The sequence below is a fragment of the Notolabrus celidotus genome, chromosome 6 (genome assembly GCF_009762535.1).
Source record: "Notolabrus celidotus isolate fNotCel1 chromosome 6, fNotCel1.pri, whole genome shotgun sequence".
NCBI classification, from domain to species: domain Eukaryota; kingdom Metazoa; phylum Chordata; class Actinopteri; order Labriformes; family Labridae; genus Notolabrus; species Notolabrus celidotus.
In genome coordinates, this window is record NC_048277.1 from 27,465,296 (window position 1) to 27,486,631 (window position 21,336).

A 21,336-nucleotide genomic window follows, 5' to 3' on the forward strand; every position below is an offset into this window, starting at 1 on the left:
GCAGGTCTGAAAAATGGCTTTCTTGGAGCAATTTGTACTATATTCCTTTGTTCAAACCCATGTAGCTCATTATGCAGCTTGGTAACCTTAAATTGCACTGTTGCTTTACTTTGTCTGATTAATCTATTTCAGTGCCACAAATGCCTCGGAGTGCAAGAAATAGAATGGTAAATTAGGTTGAGATTAGGTTTTTATAATAGGTTTCACATGAGGGGCATGGCTACGCCTGTTTTCCAGAAAGCCCAGCTCATTGAACACTTCCATCACAGCCAACAGTTCGTGAGGTGGAGTGAGATTTGTGGTAAATTGTGGTGTTTGGGGAACAGCCCAGTTAGCCCCAGAGATTTCCAACTCCAAATGAGAGCCACTTCTCGGGTCTGAAACCAAGCTTGGAAATCCACCCAGAGGAGAAAAAGAAATTGCTGGCTTAACCGCAGTTTGCAGAAGTTCTCATTTGACCGTTAATGTTTTCCAGGTCACACAGAGAGTGTGATTTTTTACGTGTCACAGATGAAATGTTGAGGCAAATCCATCATGTGTCGTCGCCTGTCAGACTCCAACAAAGACAATTAAAGGTTTCACACACAGGTCAAGCTGCTCCAATAGTCAGTGGAGCTGCTCCTCTGTGTGTGTGGGCCTATAAGGACGATGGATTCATTAGGAAATGCCAGCGAGGGAAGGATGAGCACAGGAGACAATTAAACGACCCACTGTATATGAGGTTGAGGACTCATGGGACTGAGAAGTCGAAGCGAAAGGACAACTTATATGAAAAACAACACTACAGGACAGAGTTTCCCATTATTGAGCAATTAAAAGCTCTTTTGTTGAAACAAGAAATGACAGATACTTAAAAGTTCCCATGGGGAGAAAAAGGCTACACAGGCTAAAGAAGATCAATGACGACTTCAGAAAACAAAACAAAAAGAGCTGAAGCTAACCCAAGCTCTGTGGCATGCCTCCCAATAAGTCAACAGTCATACACACAATCATAACCATACATTCATTTGCATGCTGGCATACAGCACAAACACATTCTTGGCATCTGGCCAAGCCACAGACAATTTATGGTCACTGATGCGACTGTCATGCTGGTGCATGAAAGTGGATGCCTGTAACAGTGCGTGCAGTCAATCAGTAACCATGAATCACACGCTCAGTCCATTAATGCTGCTTGTCAGTGGTGTCTACAACGCAATCAAGAAAGTGCGTGGTATTGAATCACAGGGCATATTGTTCTCTAACAATACTTTGCATTGGCATTGATTTCAACCAATAGACCTTCAGCCCTCAGGCTCAGGGATGTGGCTCATTGATGAGACACTCGAGGGAAAAAAAGGTCGGTTCAAGTGATTGATACCCTCTTTTATGAGCGGTAATACAGATGGTATTACTTGTGCATTTTGAATGCTCAATCTCAATGACATTTGCTCCAACTGGGCCATAAAAAGCCAATACAAGAGTGAGAGTGAGTAATAACATCCTTATTTCTGTGTGTTTGAATGGTATGCATCTATAAAACATGCCATGCTAGCCTATATGTGATGGCGGTGGAGATGAGAGCCCTTGGGGTCATGTGGAAGCTCTTTGAGCAGTTGTTTATGGCTGATGAGTGAGAAGAGAGGAGCCGCCACCCTCGGGTAGACGACGTATGGATTATCTGTTGAAACATTGATCCACACAGTGTTGCTGTAAGGCAGTGTGACATCAATCTAGCTCACCTTTTGTTCTTTGAGGAGTACATTCAAATGTTTTGCAAGAATAGGATTTGATTTGTTGGTTTAGAAAAGTAGATCCTGGAGTAAGCCTTTTTTGGCAAGCTAGCAGTGTGGCTATTATGTCAGATTATGAGACAGTTGGTGTCCGATTTAAATAATCCAGACTGACATATCTGAACATTCACTGGATTTACTGCCCTCAAATTTGGTACATAAGTTCCCTAGCTTTCAAGAAGAACAGAAATAACTTTGCTGTTATTGTATCAGAAGTGTCCAAGAGCTTTGTTAAACAAGAACTGATGGCTAATATTAAAATGATTAATCTTGTTCTGACCATTGACTGTATATAAAGATGGACAAAGCACCTCCACTTCCTCCTGTTGTACAAAAGCAATGCCATAACACCCCCTACGATGGTTGCAAACATCCTGCGCAGGTGATTCCACTTTGAACTGCAGTCTTTGCAGCAGAGACCGGCTGGTGGCTGGTGGACATATTGATGTCCTGCCCTTTCAGAGCTGTCAATAATGGCTTTAGTCACTTTTTATGGCATCATATAGTAATTAAAACTAAGCTCTTCAGGGTTGCTGGTTTGGCCTTGTGGTTAGGTTGCAAACCCCATACATAGATGCTATAGTCCCCAGGTGGTGGCCTCAGGTTGAATCCAAACAGCAGCTCCTTTCACCCTTCACTCTCTGTCCCAGTTTCCTGCTCTATCCGCTGTCCTTTCCTCTCCAAATAAAGACATTAAAGCCTGAAAGATATAAAATTACGCTTTTCGAGGAGATAAACACGTCAATATAATTCAGCATGATAAGAACCATAATGACAGCATATATGTTTAAGAAAAAAATGTAGTTTTGATCTATACTGCAGTCAGTCAGTATGGGGAGATGAAGATGATTTGGCATCACTTCTGGAGAGCTGCCATGTTCATATCTTTTTTTTTCTTAAGTTATATTTCTGGGCTTTTTTTTGCCTTTATTGACAGAACAGCTGAAGAGAGACATGCCATTTGGGGAGTAGAGAATGGGGGAAGTTATGGAGCCAAAACTATGACTTTAATGTTTGGTATTGAAAATAAAAATTTGGAGGAAACACACCTTGAAACTGAAAAAAGAGACATTGGCATTGAAACACTTGTATTGTGAAAAAAGTGTAACCGCATCAAAACAGGTATTGGCATTGAAAACATTTCACTGAATCTAAAATCACAGACATCAAATGTTATATTATTTAATTTATAGAAATATTTGCATTCTAATATGTTTTTGAATGACAATCATTACAGTGGGGCAAAAAAGTATTTAGTCAGCCACTGATTTTGCAAGTTCTCCCACTTAGAAAGATGAGAGAGGGCTGTAATTTTCATCAGAGGTACGCTTCAACTATGAGAGACAAAATGAGAAAAAAATCCAGGAAATCACATTGAAGGATTTTTAAAGAATTTATTTGTAAATTATGGTGGAAAATAAGTATTTGGTCAATAACAAAAGTTCAACTCAATACTTTGTAACATAACCCTTTGTTGGCAATGACAGAGGTCAAACATTTCCTGTAAGTATTCACCAGGTTTGCACACACTGTAGCTGGTATTTTGGCCCATTCCTCCATGCAGATCTCCTCTAGAGCAGTGATGTTTTGGGGCTGTCGCTGGACAACACGGACTTTCAACTCCCTCCACAAATTTTCTATGGGGTTGAGGTCTGGAGACTGGCTAGGCCACTCCAGGACCTTGAAATGCTTTTTACGGAGTCACTCCTTCATTGACCGAGCGGTGTGTTTGGGATCATTGTCATGCTGGAAGACCCAGCCACGTTACATCTTTAATGCTCTCACTGATGGAAGAAGGTTTTGGCTTAAAATCTCACGATACATGGCCCCGTTCATTCTTCCCTTAACACGGATCAGTCGTCCTGTCCCCTTTGCAGAAAAACAGCCCCAAAGCATGAGGTTTCCACCCCCATGCTTCACAGTAGGTATGGTGTTCTTGGGATGCAACTCAGCATTCTTCTTCCTCCAAACACGAAAAGTTGAGTTTTTACCAAAAAGTTCTATTTTGGTTTCATCTGACCACATGATATTCTCCCAATCCTCTTCTGGATCATCCATATGCTCTCTGTCAAACTTCAGATGGGCTCGGACATGTACTGCTTAAGCAGGGGGACACGCCTGGCGCTGCAGGATTTGAGTCCCTCTCGGCGTAGTGTGTTACTGATGGTAGCCTTTGTTACTTTGGTCCCAGCTCTCTGCAGGTCATTCATCAGGTCCCTCCGTGTAGTTCTGGGATTTTTGCTCACCGTTCTCATGATCATTTTGAACCCTCGGGATGAGATCTTGCGTGGGGCCCCATTATCAATGGTCTTGTATGTCTTCCATTTTCTTACAATTGCTCCCACAGTTGATTTATTCACACCAACCTGCTTGCCTATTGTAGATTCACTCTTCCCTGCCTGGTGCAGGGCCACAATTTTCTTCCTGGTGTCCTTCAACAGCTCTTTGGTCTTGGCCATGTTTGAGTTTGGAGTCTGACTGTTTGAGGCTGTGGACAGGTGTCTTTTATACAGATAACGATTTCAAACAGGTGCCATTAATACAGGTAACGAGTGGAGGACTGAAGAGCTTCTTAATGAAGAAGTTACAGTTCTGTGAGAGTCAGAAATCTTGCTTGTTTGTGGGTGACCAAATACTTATTTTCCACCATAATTTACAAATAAATTCTTTAAAAATCCTACAATGTGATTTCCTGGATTTTTTTTTTGTCATTTTGTCTCTCATAGTTGAAGTGTACCTCTGATGAAAATTACAGACCTCTCTCATCTTTCTAAGTAGGAGAACTTGCAAAATCAGTGGCTGACTAAATACTTTTTTGCCCCACTGTATATTTCTTTGATTTGTAAATCACGCCCCCATAGCCCCTCTCCTCAAACCCTCCCCTCCACGCCAAAACAGTGACAAAAAGTTGAAACAGAAAAACCAATCATTGAAAAAAAAAAACTGCATTCAAAAAAAGAAGAACTTCATGGAAAAAATAATCTGTCATTGAAAAAAAGAAGTGACATCAAATAAATATAATGTGATTGTCATTCAAAAAACATATTAGAATGCAAACATTTCTAGAAATTAAATAATATAACATTTGATGTCTGTGATTTCAGTGAAACGTTTTCAATGCCAATACCTGTTTTGATGCTGTTACAATTTTTTATAATACAAGTGTTTCAATGCCAATGTTTATTTTCTCAGTTTCAGGGTGTGTTTTCAATGCCAAATTCTATTTTCAATATCAAACATTAAAGTCATGATTTTGGCTCCATAGGAAGACATGGAGCAAAAATGGTGGACCGTCCGGGAGTCAAGCCGGTAGCCTCTGCGATGAGGACTATAGCCTCTATACATCAGGCTTTTAGACCGCTAGGCCACCAGTACCCCAATCTTGTTCATTTCTGTAGTTCCAGCTTGAGGAGAAGTCTATGAATAATTTCAAATTGAAAAAATGGTACTCCTACTCTCTGATTACACGCACTGAACTTGAGATTTCATTTTAGTTCCACATGCATATTACTCATCTTGTTCTGCTTACAATGGCAAATTCACATCTCAGCATGATACTGAAGGATCCATGCATAGCTAATGCTCAGCTGTAAATTACATTAATTGTTTTAAACCCTGACATATCAGCACAATTATACCTGTCTCAGCAGTGCTGGTAAATGTATTATTGATCAAAATGTTCACTTGTTAAATGATATCCATGCTGCTGAAGAGGCAGCGAGCAGAGAGACAGATGCACGGGGGGAAAAGTGATCTTCTACCTGGACCATTCAGCCGTGATAAACTTCTCACTTTCCTCTCATCCAAGCTCTGGTTTGTCACTTCGCTCAGGTTATCAAACTGACAAGAAACAGGGCTAACTGTCAGGTTCATGTCAAGACTAACTGGAGTCCTATCCTCGTTCTGAGGTGCTGTCTTGCAAAATGAGCAGACTGAGGATCAGTCATCCTTCAGATGTATCTTTAATGGGAAAACTTCAGTGTTTTTGAGTCACGTATAGTGATTCTTTTTTCTATCCATGAAGCATAAAAGCCATTCTCACGTATCCTTACTGCCCATTTGCCACACCTGAAAACACACAAAACTTTGCTGCTTATATAAAACCCTCCTGAAACACAGTGAGTCACAACTTTCACGCCTACTTTTTCTCATTGTTTTGGTTTAAATTGTACCCAGTAACTGAGGCTTTGTGCAAAGTTCAATATCAGAGGTCACGTTTTTCATGCCTCACTCTAAATTCACCATCATCTCTGCTTTCCCACAATGCTGCTCTCGTCCTTATTAAGACATCAACTTATCGGACCAAGTTTCTTCTTTCCTTAAGCCAATCACTCACTGATTGTTGCTCTTCAAAAATAATTACCATCCTGTCTTTTACTTTTGTGCAATCCAAAACTTCCAAAACACAATGATTAGCGCCACTTCACTTCACAAGACTAGACTTGAGGGTTCAGCCTTTCTGTTCAGCTTCAAATAAAGATGCATCACATCCATCAAGACTGAATAATGGTCTGTTTATATCTCCAATACATATATTGATATTTGTTTGAAACAGTTTGGGTATGTTATGACTGATGTACTCAATTTTAACAGCAGATAAAGGATACGTTTAAGGATTTTAAAAATCTAACATACTGACAACTTTTCAGGCGATTTGTGGAGTTACCAAACTCCTGCAGGCCTGTCGGGGGCGCTTAGTGAAACGCCTTCATTGATGACGGGACAGAGAAGGAGACCAGACACTGCATTTATCATGTAACACCATGTAATAAAACGCAACCTGAGCCCAGTATATTGGATGACCATGTCCTTATGTCTTCTGACTTTCAGTTTTGGACCGTTACATGTTTTTGTATTTGCATTGTTTGAGCATACACGGCACATCTCTCCTACTGATGATCGTTCGGCTGCTGCAGATCCTCTGTCCTTGTTGGCCACTGTAATATGCCTAAACAGATGACTTATAAAGCTCCTGTAAGGATTTTAAATCTGGTAACGAAGCAAACTGAAATTTACACACGTATCTCGGTATGACCTATAAAGCAAACAAGACCATCAGTGACACAGTTGATACATTTCTGTATTTCATTATCATGCCTGAAACCACTGACACACTGGGGCAGAGTAGATACCAGACAAGATGATTTACAGCCTGCTGCCACAGCAGTGGTTTTTTTTTCTTCCTCAAAGGCAAAGCTCCTTGTAAGACAAGTTTGACAGTAAAAAGAAGTTAGGATGAGATTTTCTTTTGCTTAAAAAACACAAAAGTTACTTACAAGAGCTTTCAGTTTAGGTTTGTATCTTGATAAGGAGAAAACTTCAATGCACAGATTTAGCAAGCTACTATAGTTCTTTCTTTCTTTCTTTCTTTCTTTGGATCCGCATTAGCTTCCACAAAGTGGTCGCTAGTCTTCCTGAGGTCCACACATAACAACAATAAAAAAAAACAGTAATTTAAGGCCTCACAGTTCAAAACATCTTAAAAAGATATAATGAAATATTGCTGAATATGAAACAAGCCATAACAACCCTGAGAAAAATAATCTAAAAAGAAAAATAGAAAATAATACAAAAGAATACAAAAACAGTCAGATCACAGCAGATAATAATTGAATCTACCTCAAGCTTAAAACAAATATTTTGATGACTTTTTTAAAATTAATTTTGTCCTTGAGTTTTCTGTTTGCGATGGGAAGCATATTCCAGGTAGTTAACCCTCCTGTTATGTTCGTTTCTCTGGAACAGCAATAATGTTCCTGGGTCAATTTGACCCGGGGCATATTCAATTATCCAAAAGTGTCAGAACCCCAAAAAATCCTGATACACATTTTTTTAAATCAAATTTTTAACTGCATTACTAACCATTTAAATCAATATTTAGTGCATTGGTGTTCTTTAACTCTCACAGATCATGGTTCAATGAGGATAACTCACTTGTTTTTCATTAAAATTAATGTTAAAACTTGTTTTAATGTACATTGGAATGCCCTAAATATAAATACAATAGTTTTACATGACATTGATTTTTGTTTATTTTAAATTTTGATTATTTATTTTTTTAAGAAGTGATGTTGATAAATTAACACGACACCTCTTCTGTCACATGCTGCCCAGATTTTTATGCTACATTCAGCTGGTTTGGAAGGCATATATTGCCAAAAATAGATTTTGAAAAGGGTCAATTTGACCCGCAACATAACAGGAGGGTTAAATCTCTATATAAAACAGTTTGCATCAAGGAATTTGTCCATGGGCTTGGTAAGGCCAAGTGCTCTGAACTCACTAAAGCGTAATATGCTTGGGGCACGAACCTATGTACACCAGTTTTTTCTTGACTGCGTTATGCATGAAGTTCAGGATTTAAACTGATTCATTGCAATTTCTGCACAGATATTCTCAGTGTACTGTCCTGAGCTGTAATTAATGAATTAAAGTATGCATCGTTTTATAGTGCACGCAAAACTTCAACCCCCTTATATAACTGTTTACATCAAGTAAAGACGAAGCTGATGACTTTGCACTTCCTAATACTGCAAAATCCTTATTTTTTTGACCATTTTACTCTGTGTGGGGCCATTTACCTTCAACTGTTATAATTTATGCCTGAGCTTCAGATCCCTATTGAACATTACGGGGGCCAAGTGGTGTAAGCAATAACATGAATAATCCATTGGCAGTTCCTGCTAGAGTGAGAGAGAGTGAGACTTCAATCACTGTTCCACTCAGGGAGAGAGAAACCTGACAGTATACGCGTTCTCTTTCCCCCTAAAAACTAAATAAGCTCTACATATTGGAGTTGTAAACATCTCTCTTACTGAGGGTTGTGCTTGAAGGTAATCAATATCGCTGAGCATTTCTCTGTAAATGTAGATCACTTCATAGGAGACATGTATTGACTGAAATATGCGCTTGCTTAACCTCGTAAAGACTTTTAGTAGACGGGAGAAGAAATAATGTAGGCTTGTATCACAGAGGGCTCTATTAAAACATGAACCAAAGCCAACTTATAGCTTTCTTATAGCCTGTAGCAAATCATCCAGCACTGAGTGGGAGTAATCTGACCTAAGGTTTGGAGTGAACTACCACTTGTACCATAACTTTTTAAAATGAATCAAAAAATTCCTGAACACTTTTATTGCTCATTGGCTTTAGTGCAACACACCAATTAATTACCTAGCATGTAAATGTTTTAATGTCACGGCTGTGGCTGGGTTTCCACTTGCTCGACATCATAAATCTTAAAAAGGGATTATTCCTTCTCAAAATAGTGTCTCCCCCTCTCTTATTGCACACTATATAAGTTCTCTGCAAACACAATATATCTAACCGTGTCTAAGAAAAGAAGGCATTTTAAATTCATCATGCAGATCTGCTGCCTATTCCAAGCACGGCTGTCAATCTGCCTGTGAAATGAGAAGCCAGAGGCGAATGACCCAGACACATCAGCTCCCTTTTAGGGCATCTAACAACACTTTGTGAAGTCTTCACACTCACACATTAATATTCCTTTTTTCTGCTTGCTGCTGCCTTCTAGGACATGGCTCGAGCTTGGCCTTGTGCAGAGTGAGTGGGCAACAACTACAGTTATGCAAAGTGGTTATGATAGCCAAATATTTAATAAAAATATCAAATGAGATGTACGACTGAGGAGTAAGCATTCCAAATTAAACCTTGAAGTAATCTCAAAGAGCAGAATTTAATTTGGTATAAAGCAGACACTTTCTGAGTAGTTCTCTTAATGTGAAGTATATTAACTTTAAAAGCAACAGGATATGCCAGATTATGTTCTTTAGACTTTACAACCAGGTCACATTCAAAGTGCTATGATTATTTTAAGTCAGCCTCATTTTTAAGCATCACAGGCACCATTAGAAATGATTTTCAATAAAATATTTATTCCCAGTTCATTTCATATGCATCTGAATATCAATGCTGGCTTTTAGTTACAATCCACGATTTCAAAAAGTGCACATTTTTAGATAAACCTTTCTGGAAGCAGATGTTACAACACCATCTTGCTTCCTTTCTTTGACATTGTTCCAGTTAACAGAAAATATGATATATCAGTGACAGTACTGAAATGACTTAATGATAATACAATGTACGGTAAACAATGATTTGACGAATCCCAAACCTGAGTATTATGAAATGACAGCCTCAGGTTCCATTGTTCAAGAAGACATAAAAGTGCTTCTCGTCACACAGATGTCCACCAATAATAATAAATACTGAACATTCAATGAAGACATTCACTAACACGTACCTTAATTAACATCATCTGTGATCCATGATATACTGCAGTGAAGATAAACCAGCACAGAGGCTGTATGTAAACTTATATTAAAACTCTAATAAAATACTTTCAATAATAAAGGACATTTAAGTACCTTGCTGCGATTGTTTTGTCCCCAATCACATGAAATAACGGTGCAAAGTTACCGTAGATTGCCTAAAGATCATACAATCTTGATTGTCTAGAATACACTAAAGCCCTTTTCACAGAGATTCAGCTACAGCCCCTTAACACACCTGCTCTGCCTTTTACTTTCACACTGAACAACAGAGGAACATAATAGAGGTGTCTCAATGTGTGATTTTACATTGAATTACACTACAAGAGCAGAAGAGGCATTATGTGTCAGCGCATGGTGCATTTTTGGCCTACTAGCTCAGACATAAGCACAGACACTAGCTGTTTATACAGTGCCAGTTTAGGGGGAAATGTGTACGCCTGTTACACCTTGTCTGCAATGTGTAACGCACAGAGGCTTAATGGTTGGGCAGAGTCGTTCTGCTGCTGAGCAGCCATCAGAGGTAGTAACAGAGGTGTAACAGGGGGTAGACACTGGAAATAACAATGGAGCTGGCAGGGTGGACTGGCACTGTGTTTGCATGTGGAGCTTCTGCTGTGTGTTCACATTTGCCTTTTGTGCTTCAGCAACACTTTAACACAAACTGTGACACCAATATTATGCCATTGCAGATGTAGTAAATTAGTGCAATGTGTAAGCATCTCTGTTACAATCTCAGAAGCCAGCTTGTTAGCTGAACAGCTGCCCTGCTGTTCAGTTTTAAAGTGTAGCAGAGGTGTTACGGTCCCGTCTTGAGCAGGTTGAGTAGAAGGGGCTCAGCTGTCCTTTCTGTTGGCTGCGAAGTCCAATTATTCGATCACAGTGAGATGGCATTTGTGACCTGATTGTGAGTTCATTAAACAGATATGAACCAGCATCAGGTTCGATTAACAATAAAAACATCACTTGTTCATAAGATTCCCAGTTTCCCCAGTTTGATGTGCGTTACGTAAACAGAAGATGGTTACGTGTCGATCAGAGTCTGTTTGTCATCCGTCCCATCATCTTCTTAAGAGTGTGTTAAATTCTTCTCATGGAATGATATTCGAGTGCTTCACTGTCTTTATCATCTCTGTGTGGCGTCTTGTTGCACAGACATGATGCTCTGCTTCAACCTCTTGGTAAACAGGTGGCTGGCTCTTCCACAGTAGGTATTGGTGGTGGTCTTCAGCACTGCTTCCAGGGGCTGAAGCAGAGTGATCTCCATGTTGTCACCAAACTTGTGCTGTGATGGAGAGAAGAGCGTGGAGGTAACACGGTTATATATTTGTGAATCATCAGATTTGATCACAGCTTTGTACACGTACACAAGTCTCTGGCGATTGCATATACTTTAGGCTCTTTTCCTGCTCCTGACATTACTCAAGAACGACGTAGAGTGTTTGTTTTTACACCTGTTGCCTCCACTGACAGCCATCATGGTGCAATAAGAGCTGCGTTTAAATCACACAAATCAAGTGCCACATTTGTCACTGTCGGTGCGAGGCGATGGCGTCCTGCATTTAATTCATATCTGTCAATTTAGAGTGTGTTTGGATTATGAATATCTATTACCAGCGCTATATAAGAACGGGCTCAGTGAGGCGTGACAGCACTGGTGAAAGCTACAGCTGCAGCAGTGCAGATATGCTTCATTACTGTATGGCTTTGTGTTGTCAAGTGAACAGCAAAGAAGACTTCCAGCCAGTCAGCCAGTTAGTATGAACATTCAGGGCTTTTGTCACACACGGTGTAGTGTAGGATAGAGTTTGCTAAAACCGCCACTTTACAGTCATTTGGTTACACAAAACAAATCTACTGCCAGGAACCAAATTTTAGAGTAAATTCACAGGTATGACAAAAACTTCTAATATATGTGTTCAAATTAGCAAAAAACTAACGTAGTAGTCCATAGCCAGAGAATACAATTCAGCAACTACTTGAACGCCTCACGCCAAACATTCCTACATTTTCTAGACTAGCTGAGGTAATTGAAACCCAGATCTAGTCAGTGGAGACACACCAAGTTCCTCCAAAGGTTCTCGTCAATGGATATGAAGTGGCTCAGATTGAAAGGTGCCGCAGAGACTAAGGGGGATCGTGTTTGTGACGCGTCTTCCCATAAATCAAAGTCCAAGGAAAGTTTTCTATTTATTAAGAAAACACTCAAAAAAATCAATATAAAAAAAGATCGAAATAAAACGATGATAATGACGATGACGGCGGCGGTCAAAAAAAAAAATTCAACCCCACTCACCCTCTTTGTATACCTCCCACCACCCAACTGAACAGGTACTTAAAAGGTAAACCACACCCATGAACCCAAAACCGGAAATGAAGTAAACCATGAAAAAGGAAATAATCATAATTAAGGAATAAGACAGAAAATCAACATTATGGCCCCTACAGGATATGTAAACAAACACAGCCCCTTTGTTTTCCCACTGATCATTCTTACTGCTCCTGTAAATTAAGAAGAAATCACTGTTTTACAGCTTCTCATCTGACTCTAGTTTGGCCAAGCATCAGGTTACTCAAAGCCCACTTTCTTTATTATCTTTCATATACTGCAGCAGGCAATAAAGCACCATTAACAGCCTCCTATTGATTTTTATGTGGATGCTGCTGGTGCGTTGTCCACACAGCCATCATGATGTCTCAAACTAGCATCAGCACTAAAAATTTTACAACTCTTCTGTGGGCTTGGCTGGGTAATGGTAGTGCCCTTTATTGCAAGCTCCTCTGCTGGCTGGGAGAGCCTGCCTTGGGAGGCAGGCTGACTAAGGAGCTCTTGGTGGGATGGAAATAAGAGTTTCCTTCAGAATTGCCTGCTCCAGGCTTTAGGATGCTGTTCTCGAAGGACTGAGTGGGAACAAAGTGGGAGGGGGCCTGAGGAGCTGGAGCAACAGGAAGCATAGATAAAAGCTTCCACAAAATACAGCAACAAAGGATGAAAAGCTCCTTAGCAAGATCAGACTCTTTCCTAATCAGCTGTTTGTACTGCACAGACCTGTATCTTGTATTTATCTATTCAACACAAGTCATGTTTCAAGCTCCCCACAGACAAGCCACAGCACTCCACCACTTTCTAAAAACAGGTGCAGTCTGGTACGCTGTGTGTTTGTGCTGTCTGAGAGACTGATGGAGGCATGAGGGCCGAGTGCCCCATAATGAAGCCTGCTCGTTTACCTAATGGCTGAGAACATTGCCCGCTCTGATAGTGGCCGGGCCGGGCCCTGTGGCGGTAATGGATGGAGACGAGCTAATGAAGCTTCCCCTGCTCCCTCGATTGCTGCCTACATGTTGACCGGTGTGCTGAAATCAACAAGAGCAGATCGAAGACGAGCATCCATCCGACAGTCAGATAGCTCTCCAGCTGAGTCGCTCACTCACTGATGTGAACTGTGTGGAGATATTTGAGCTCTAAAAAGCTGGATCACAGTTGGAGTGGTATCACAGATGTCAGACTTTTGTATTCCAAGTTCTGTCTTCGTTTTTGGGTGCCAACAAGCGCTGTCAATGCTCTGTGAGGAGTCATACCAACTTCAATGAGCAACTAGTCTGAAAATGTTAAGGATGTTACAGCCAGCTCTCACCAGCTGTTCCAACAGAGTGAGATCACACTTCTGTTCAAACCTTAGAAAAGGACATTAAGGGTCAAGGATAAGGATTGTAACTTTCTATTAGGGACAACAGATTCATTAAAAAAACTGTTGAAGCCAGTCCTTTGTACCAGCCTTGTGACTAATTATATTTGCACCAAGACCACAATATTCAAAGAAACACACTCTTTATTCAGTCCTGTTTGAGTAATATTACTCCAGAGAGAACATTCTCTGCCCAGGAGTTTTAGGAAATGAATCAGTCTTATCATCGGATTAGGGGAAGAGACAAAAACATCCTTGAATTAAGCGTGTGTGTTTTGTCTTTGTTTCACCAGAGCGGCTTTAATTTAATGCTTACTTGAGAATCTGTAAATGAGACACAAAAAGACAAAAAAAAAACAATTTTTAAACGGAGTTGTTTTGTTCATAATTCTCTGTCTTTGTAGCATTGACCTTGTGAATAGCAAAAAGTTTGCCTATTGATACAGATGTTGAGGTCGAGAACTATTTAACATTAGAATTTTTGGACTTCACAATAACACAAAAACACAAAGCTGAAATGAATGCCTTATTGATTTATACTAGCAATCTAGTTGACAGTACCTGAAGTAGTTATTAAATGGTCGAAGCAGGATGAGGCTGATTTGTCAGGTTTGGGAGAGCTGAGACAGGACGGCGGTAATGTTTAACAGGCTATTGATTAAACACTGCTGGATGGAAGCAGGCATAAAGGGAAAAGCAATGGCCTGGAGTGCCTATTGATAGTATAATGACGAGTAAATGTCTCTGCAAATACTCCAGTATACCTTCACAACTGCACTGTGAAAAGACCTGTGGTAAGAAACAAAAAATATTCTCTCTCTCTCTCAAGAAAAAAAAACTTTACAAAAGTTAAAAGATTACTACTATGGGCTGAAACATCCTTGAACAACCACTTTTGAAACTTTTGGCTATTCGAACAAGAGAGACCCCTCAGGTGAAGAAAGTTTTTCTTCACTATAGGGACTCAGAGAAACTGCAGAGTTCTGGTTAGAAAAGCTGTTTCTACCTTTTGGATGGCTTCGTACACGGCTCGAAATGCTGGCTGCTTGTTATCATGGTAAACCCCTCTGTTACCATGGAGAATGAAGACACCTTCTTGTTCAGCCTGTTGACAGTTGCTGCCATAAATACAGTGGTCTGGACGGTAGTTCCACTGGCAGGGGAACACATAAAGGCTTTCTGTGACACAAAAATAGTTGAGGGGATTAGTACACAATCATATACTTTTTTGATTAATGGTGATCGTCACAAAGCAACAAATATCTTTAATGAAATTTAGTGTCCTACACTGCTATAACATATTGAGCAACATCATGCTTCTAACTGGGTTGTACAAACCTGGGTTTTGGCTGAATATGATATTAAGAAGGTCCTGGTCACCCCAGGTGATATTGAGTTTCCACTTCTGGAGAAGTGGCATCAGAATTTCTTCCCACTTCAGTGCAACTGTAGTCATGTCATTCTAAAAAAAAAACAGCATTAAAAAGGTTGTGCATATCATCATGCATCAAGAAAACAAAACCCTATGATTCAGGAAAAGTTAACCCGTTTGCTTCAGATCAAATCACATAAACTGTTGAGTCTCTTCAAAGGTCTGCTTATTTTGTCGGTTCAAAAGAATTACAACAGTGACCTCAGCTGGTGGATCTTGGTGGTACATCTACTCCTAAAGTCGCTCTATTATTTCATGATTAGAATCAAGTAATGTTTGTATTTCACACACTTCTACATGTAGCCATCATTAACTGAATGTAATATGGAAGTTTAAAATTCCCTGGTTATAAGACAGCATTTTAATCCATTAATGTGGAATGTTCTTTACAACAAATATCTAAAGCTGTCTCCTGACATGGCATCCAAGCTATTTCAAAACTGCAAAATACAGCCATAGGAAAAAAAGTATACCGGTATTACCTTAAAAGATTTCTCCCTGAGGCGCGTCATGTTCATCAGCATGACCCCTGAGTTCACACCTGTCTTGCCATAGTAAGGGTGACGGGCAAAACGGTTGTACCAGCCAATGCGAGACTCCTCGTGCTCTGGAGCCATGGCAGCTAATTGGCTCGAATTGAACTGAGAAAGGAGGGCCCAGATGTCTTCTACTGGCTGCAGGAAAAGGATATCTGTGTCCACGTAGAGCAAGGAATCTAAGTCCTTTAAGATAAGCTGGAATACACATCACAAAAAAATCTAAGTACTTTTTGCAAAACGTGGAATTGTGACAGGTTATAAGAATAAATGATGATTCAAGACATACTGGTAGGAAGAGCCTCTGAGAGGCACAAGGTTTGAAGAGCTTCTTCCACTCCTTTGCATTCTCCTCAGGAAAAGTAATGGGGTAGATTTTGAAGTTAAACTTGGTCTGAACTGTCCTGGGCCAGGAGTCCAACTAAAAGAAAAAATACACACAAAGAACATTTGTCCATTTAATACATTAACACATTTTTAAACCTTGGTTTTCATTCAAATTCACCTTTAATGTGGTAACAACTGTATAAAAACAATGTCTTATGTAAAAACATGCAGCAATGCAATAAGCTTCTCAAATAGGCCTCAAGTTTAGAACTACAACATTCACAATAATACCTTCATAATTCCACAAGTACATAGGAGTTCTGTTGTTTGGAAAAACACTCACAGCACTTCTGAAGCTATCCTGTAGATCGTCCTCAGCAAAGATGTGAAAGTGCAGCGGCTTTTTGCTGAGAAGAACTGCAGACTTCAACATGATGAGAGTCTCCTCCAGCCTGGGGCCACAGGCCACCACAGCCAGATGACTTCTCTCATCACTGTGTTCCTTGACTGCAGAGCCTGACCTCTCCCTAGGAGCAAAGACAAAGTAACACCAATATGAGAAAACAACCCCAGTGTTAGCGCTTACAACATGGATATATTTATAAGTGCAAAAGAGATAAGGTAATGAAGAAATCTGCAGGCCAAGTTGACCGGTCCTTAGGTCAGTGGGGTTGGAATTTGTATTGAGATTAGTCAGTAACTCATGCTTTGCACTGATTATAAAGTTTGGAGATAGCTGACGCATCTGGCTACACATTTCAAGGATGACTTTGCTCTTTTTCGATGGGATCTCTGTACAGATGTCAAGATGTTGCAACCACCAAGACAGTTATGATTCCAAAATCATAATTTTTGCTTAAGTTTTGCCTTTATATAGCATCTGATGATACAAGAAGAGCTGATACTGTGATAGACAAACTAAATAAAGTCTCAAAAGCTGGTGTCATTCTCTGCCAACATTTGGACTTTGTTTTAAGGATTACTACCCTGCTAATGACTTACAGATGAGTGAAGGATTAATGATGACAAAGAAGTTGATAAGATCCCTTGCATGTTTAGTAGAGCACAAGTGAATGTTTTCATTATTCATTCAGTACAGCTGCCATATCAAACCACAGCCTTTTACATCAAATTCTAACAGAGCTGTCAGCATGTTTGACTTCTTCATTGTTTTTGTAAACCCTGCAAGCTGTTACCATGTACCCTACGACTGCAGCAATAGGCCTAGCGTTTACAATGAACTGTTGGGCAGGAAAGGTGTGTGATATTTGTAGGTTGAAGTCTACTGAATTAAAAGAGAACATTGATATCTTTATATATTAAGATGCACAAAATCAGTCATACCTAAGAGATGAGTCCATAAAGCAGTTCACTCCACAAACATCAGCAGGCAGTCTCCAATACGGACTCCAGTAAGAAACTGACTGTGACTTACACCTGACAGAATAAAAACATTATCTTTTGGATCCTGAGTGTCAATAGTCACTTACTTACGGTGGCCCTGAAGGACAAAACAAATTTACAAAAGATGGAACACTTTTACAAAGTTGGAGACGAATTTACATTTTGGAAAACATTTTTACCAAGGCCAGAACAAATTCACATTTAAGAAAACACATTTACAAAAGATGAAACACTTTTACCATTTCTGAAACAAATTAACATTTCATTTTTACGGAAAGGGAATGTACCAAATACCGAAAGTGATCCAGATGTGATCGAGTGAGGGGTCATTTAGTTTGTTTTGATGGAGAGAAACCAAACGGAGATGGAAATGGTTTACATATTAGGATATCCTCAGGTCTCAGAGAGAGGTGTCAGACCTCAGATAAAAAAGCATCATGTCTCCTGAAAATCTCCGTCATATCTTCGCAAAACCTTCATCATTAGGGATGGGTACCTTTCACATTTAAACCGATACGGTATCGATACCCGGTACCTGGGAATCGGATTCGGTACTCAACGGTAACAACTTTCGGTACTTTTGTGTGTGTTTATGTGGTAATAAATGTTAATTTGTTTAATAATACAATCTCAAATTTTTTTTAATTAACATATTTATTTAATTTAACATGAAATGAACAGAAACAGGATTATATAGGTGATTAGATATATTAGCTGACATGTGCTTGTGGCGTCTAATTGCTCTTTCGGGAGTTTATCAGTTAACACACGTGAATGCCTGCGGATGGAAAAAGTCAGTTCTCAGTCTCTTTATAGTAACAGGACACACAACTTACTTGTTGGGCATTCACACACACAGGAGCGGTTATTAACAGGGCAGGTAGTCGGAGCGAGAGAGTTCGTCTCTACTTAATCCTCCTGCAGCTCTGCTTCGTGGTGAGTGCGCGCGCCCATCAGCTGCAGGCTCTGTTTTGCGCGCTCTCGTGCAGATGCAGAGAACAGAGAGCAGAGACGTCCACCCGATCAGTCTCAAACTTTATTACAGGGCAAAAGTATGGAAAATCGCCTACCCTTCCACTCCCTCACAGTCACAAGGAAGCGTTTAGGTACCGAAACATGGTACTGTTTTATTTTACGGGAATCGGTACTCGGTAGTACCGACGGAATTCGGTCGGTACCTATAAAAGTACCGAATTCGGCACCCATCCCTACTCATCATGTGTCAGAATTCAGATGAAACGGCCTCAGACCACATAGCCTCAGGCTAAACAGAGTCCGGCTAAAAGGAGTCAGACTTAATGGTAAAAGTGTTCCGTCGTTTGTAAAATTGTCTCCAACTTTGTAAAAGTGTTTCATCTTTTGTAAAATTGTTTTCTTAAAAGTAAATTTGTTTTGGCCTTGGTAAAAGTGTTTTGCTGATGTAATTTTGTTTTCTAAAATGTAAAAATGTTTTCCAAATTGTAAATGTGTCTCCAACTTTGTTAAAGTGTTCCATCTTTTGTAAATTTGTTTTGTCCTTCAGGGCCACCATACTTATTGGATATCAGAAGTGTGTACGTTGTTGGATATTGGATATCTCCTTATCTGCCTCATACAATTAGTGTAACAGGTGGTGGTGTATTTAATCCAGCTGAAAGCTAACGAGGCACAGAATTAACGTTAATGATGAGTTTAATATCTAGCTAGCCAACAGGTGGTAATTTAGCTAGAAGGTATAAACAAAAGGGTATTAGTACGACTGACCACGAAACTGTACAAACCATGAATGCAAAACAGTACACATGAAACTATTTATATGGTGAATGTATTTTATCCAGCAAATATTATGCTGCTGACTGCCTGGTAGCTACCAGAAGCTAGCTAGCTCTAGCAGGTTAGCTTGTTAGCTGTAGCAAGTCAGCATTATTATTTTGCTCCACCCAAACAGACTCTCTAAACTTATAGGAACTGCAAATGTAGTGACAACAAACCACTCGAGTAAAATGATCAATGTGCTTATAAAGAAATGAAGTACAGGAAATGTGACACACTAGCTAGCTTACCTGTTAACCCCTCCTTCATGGTCGTGAAGGCCTGTCAGTCCTGGTCTTTTCCTGACACGGTGCCCGGTGTCATGGCTGCTTCTTTCGGGTATCCCGTGTATCTTCAGGTCCCTGTCGTCTCCGTTCTCCAGTGTGGAGGCTAGTTGGTTGAAAACATACAGTAGTGAAAAGAAGGTGAAAACCAGGCACAGGAGAAATGCGTGAAGGTAGCATCGCATTTTTTGTGTTTGATGTTATAAGCGCATTTTTGTCAATTATTGCCAGCATCCGATATACCAGCACTTAACCAATCTATCTCTTAAAACCAAGTCAAAGAAGGCTAAGCCAAAGATACAGTTGGTGTTTACAGTTTTGCGCCCCACCCACTTCGGATACACGTGTATGTTGTTTGATCAATCATCTGTCAGTATCATAGACTGTATGGTCATACAGGGTGTGGGGAGTTGACAGCTCTGTTACATCTTTAGATAAGGCTACATGAGGTAATAGCAAATGCTTAATACATAACTATATAAATCATAACATAGTGGTGGACAGTAACAAAGTAAATTTACTTGAGTACAGTACTTAAGTAAATTTTTTGAGTATCTGTACTTTACTTGAGTTTTATTTTGGGGGAACTTATTATTTTTACTCCACTACATTTAGAAGACAATTATTGTACTTTTTACTCCTCTACATTTCTATCATTGCTCCAGTTACTCACTACTTTAGTTTTGAAGTCAACTCATGAATTTCCTTCTCTTTTCTGAAATCTGATCCCCAAGGCAGTAAAATGTGTTTGTGTAGTTCTGTTTGTCTCAGTGGTTTAGTCGTACTTGTATATCGTGCGTCTCCACAGTTGAACGTGGAGCAAACACAGAGCAAATTTCACTCACATCAGGCCGTTCATTTAGAGGTGGTAATGATGGCTATAATTCTCCACCTGAGCACCCATGGTCATATCTTCAGCACGTGTTCAAGGTTTTTGAAATGACGAATGATGCGTATCGTTTGAAATCTTCTCCGTTTCCCACTCTGCCAAAACATACAAACATTCACTGTCCAACCTGAGAAAGCGTGTTGAGCTACGTAACATTTGTTTCATTCCAGATGAACATTTCAAACTAAGTTGTCTGTGCTTGGAGTAACTTAGTTGCTGTTTTTATTCCATGGTATAGTTTTAGAGATTTCAAGTACTGGTTTCTAAATAAACATAATGTAACAGAATACTCCTATGTAGACTTGACTGCATGTATGTATTTTGAAAATACAATGTTTTGAGATGTATTAAGAAGTACTTTGAATACTTACGTATTTTAAAAAAAGAAAGTACTTCAGTTCCTTAACTCAAGTAATAATTTGACAGAGAAACTTTCACGTGTATTGGAGCAATATTTTACCTGGAGTATCTATACTTTGACTTAAGTAATGAAGCTGTGTACTTTGTCCACCACCGCATACTGCTGAGGTAATAGCAAATGCTCAACACATAGCTATATACATCATAACATATCACACTGGATGACAACCTTACAATATCAGTCATAAAAGTTGAAAATTGTTTATCAAAAGTTAATCCAAATCCAAAGTTGTAGCCATTTGTTGGTCAAAAAAACAATCAAATAAGAAAAAAACTCAAATAAATGTCTTCCACTTGAATTTCAGCCCCAGAGAAGATCCATTAAGAAACATACTAATATTATTATTCCTTTATAATGCTGTAACAAACCTTAGTCCCTGCTGTATTAATAACATTGAAGTGTCACCTGTTTTAATAATAAATATGGTGCAGTATACAACGTTGTGTTATATAAGTTTAAAATGAGGCACTCAAAGTTGAACTTGGGATAGATTTTGTAATTAC

At 39.5% G+C, this 21,336-nt stretch overlaps 1 protein-coding gene across 3 annotated transcripts; it reads right to left on the minus strand.

The window, feature by feature from the left end:
- Nucleotides 1–9,647: 9,647 nt before the first annotated feature.
- LOC117814652 (glucoside xylosyltransferase 1-like) lies at nt 9,648–19,958 on the minus strand. 3 transcript variants are annotated; one of them, XM_034686112.1, is made up of 9 exons: nt 19,857–19,958; nt 19,491–19,629; nt 17,389–17,481; nt 16,388–16,571; nt 16,007–16,138; nt 15,664–15,915; nt 15,088–15,211; nt 14,756–14,928; nt 9,648–11,348 (listed from the first exon to the last, which is right to left on the minus strand). In XM_034686112.1, exons 1-9 carry the CDS (start codon nt 19,888–19,890, stop codon nt 11,190–11,192), a joined length of 1,290 nt encoding a protein of 429 aa, XP_034542003.1. In that variant the 5' UTR covers nt 19,891–19,958; the 3' UTR covers nt 9,648–11,189. The 3 variants fall into 3 exon arrangements, with proteins under 3 accessions (XP_034542003.1, XP_034542002.1, XP_034542004.1); XM_034686111.1 differs by lacking the exon at nt 19,857–19,958 and having other exon boundaries at nt 19,491–19,844; XM_034686113.1 differs by lacking the exon at nt 17,389–17,481 and having other exon boundaries at nt 19,491–19,858.
- Between the last annotated feature and the right edge of the window lie 1,378 nt (nt 19,959–21,336).

Coding starts and splice junctions, on each gene's coding strand:
- LOC117814652 (XM_034686111.1), bottom strand. CDS start 19,708: ATGCGATGCTACCTTCACGCATTTCTCCTGTGCCTGGTTTTCACCTTC. Junction 16,572..17,388: donor TTTATGGACTCATCTCTTAG/GTATGACTGATT, acceptor CTTTGCTCCTAG/GGAGAGGTCAGGCTCTGCAG. Junction 15,916..16,006: donor CTCAGAGGCTCTTCCTACCA/GTATGTCTTGAA, acceptor TGTGTATTCCAG/CTTATCTTAAAGGACTTAGA.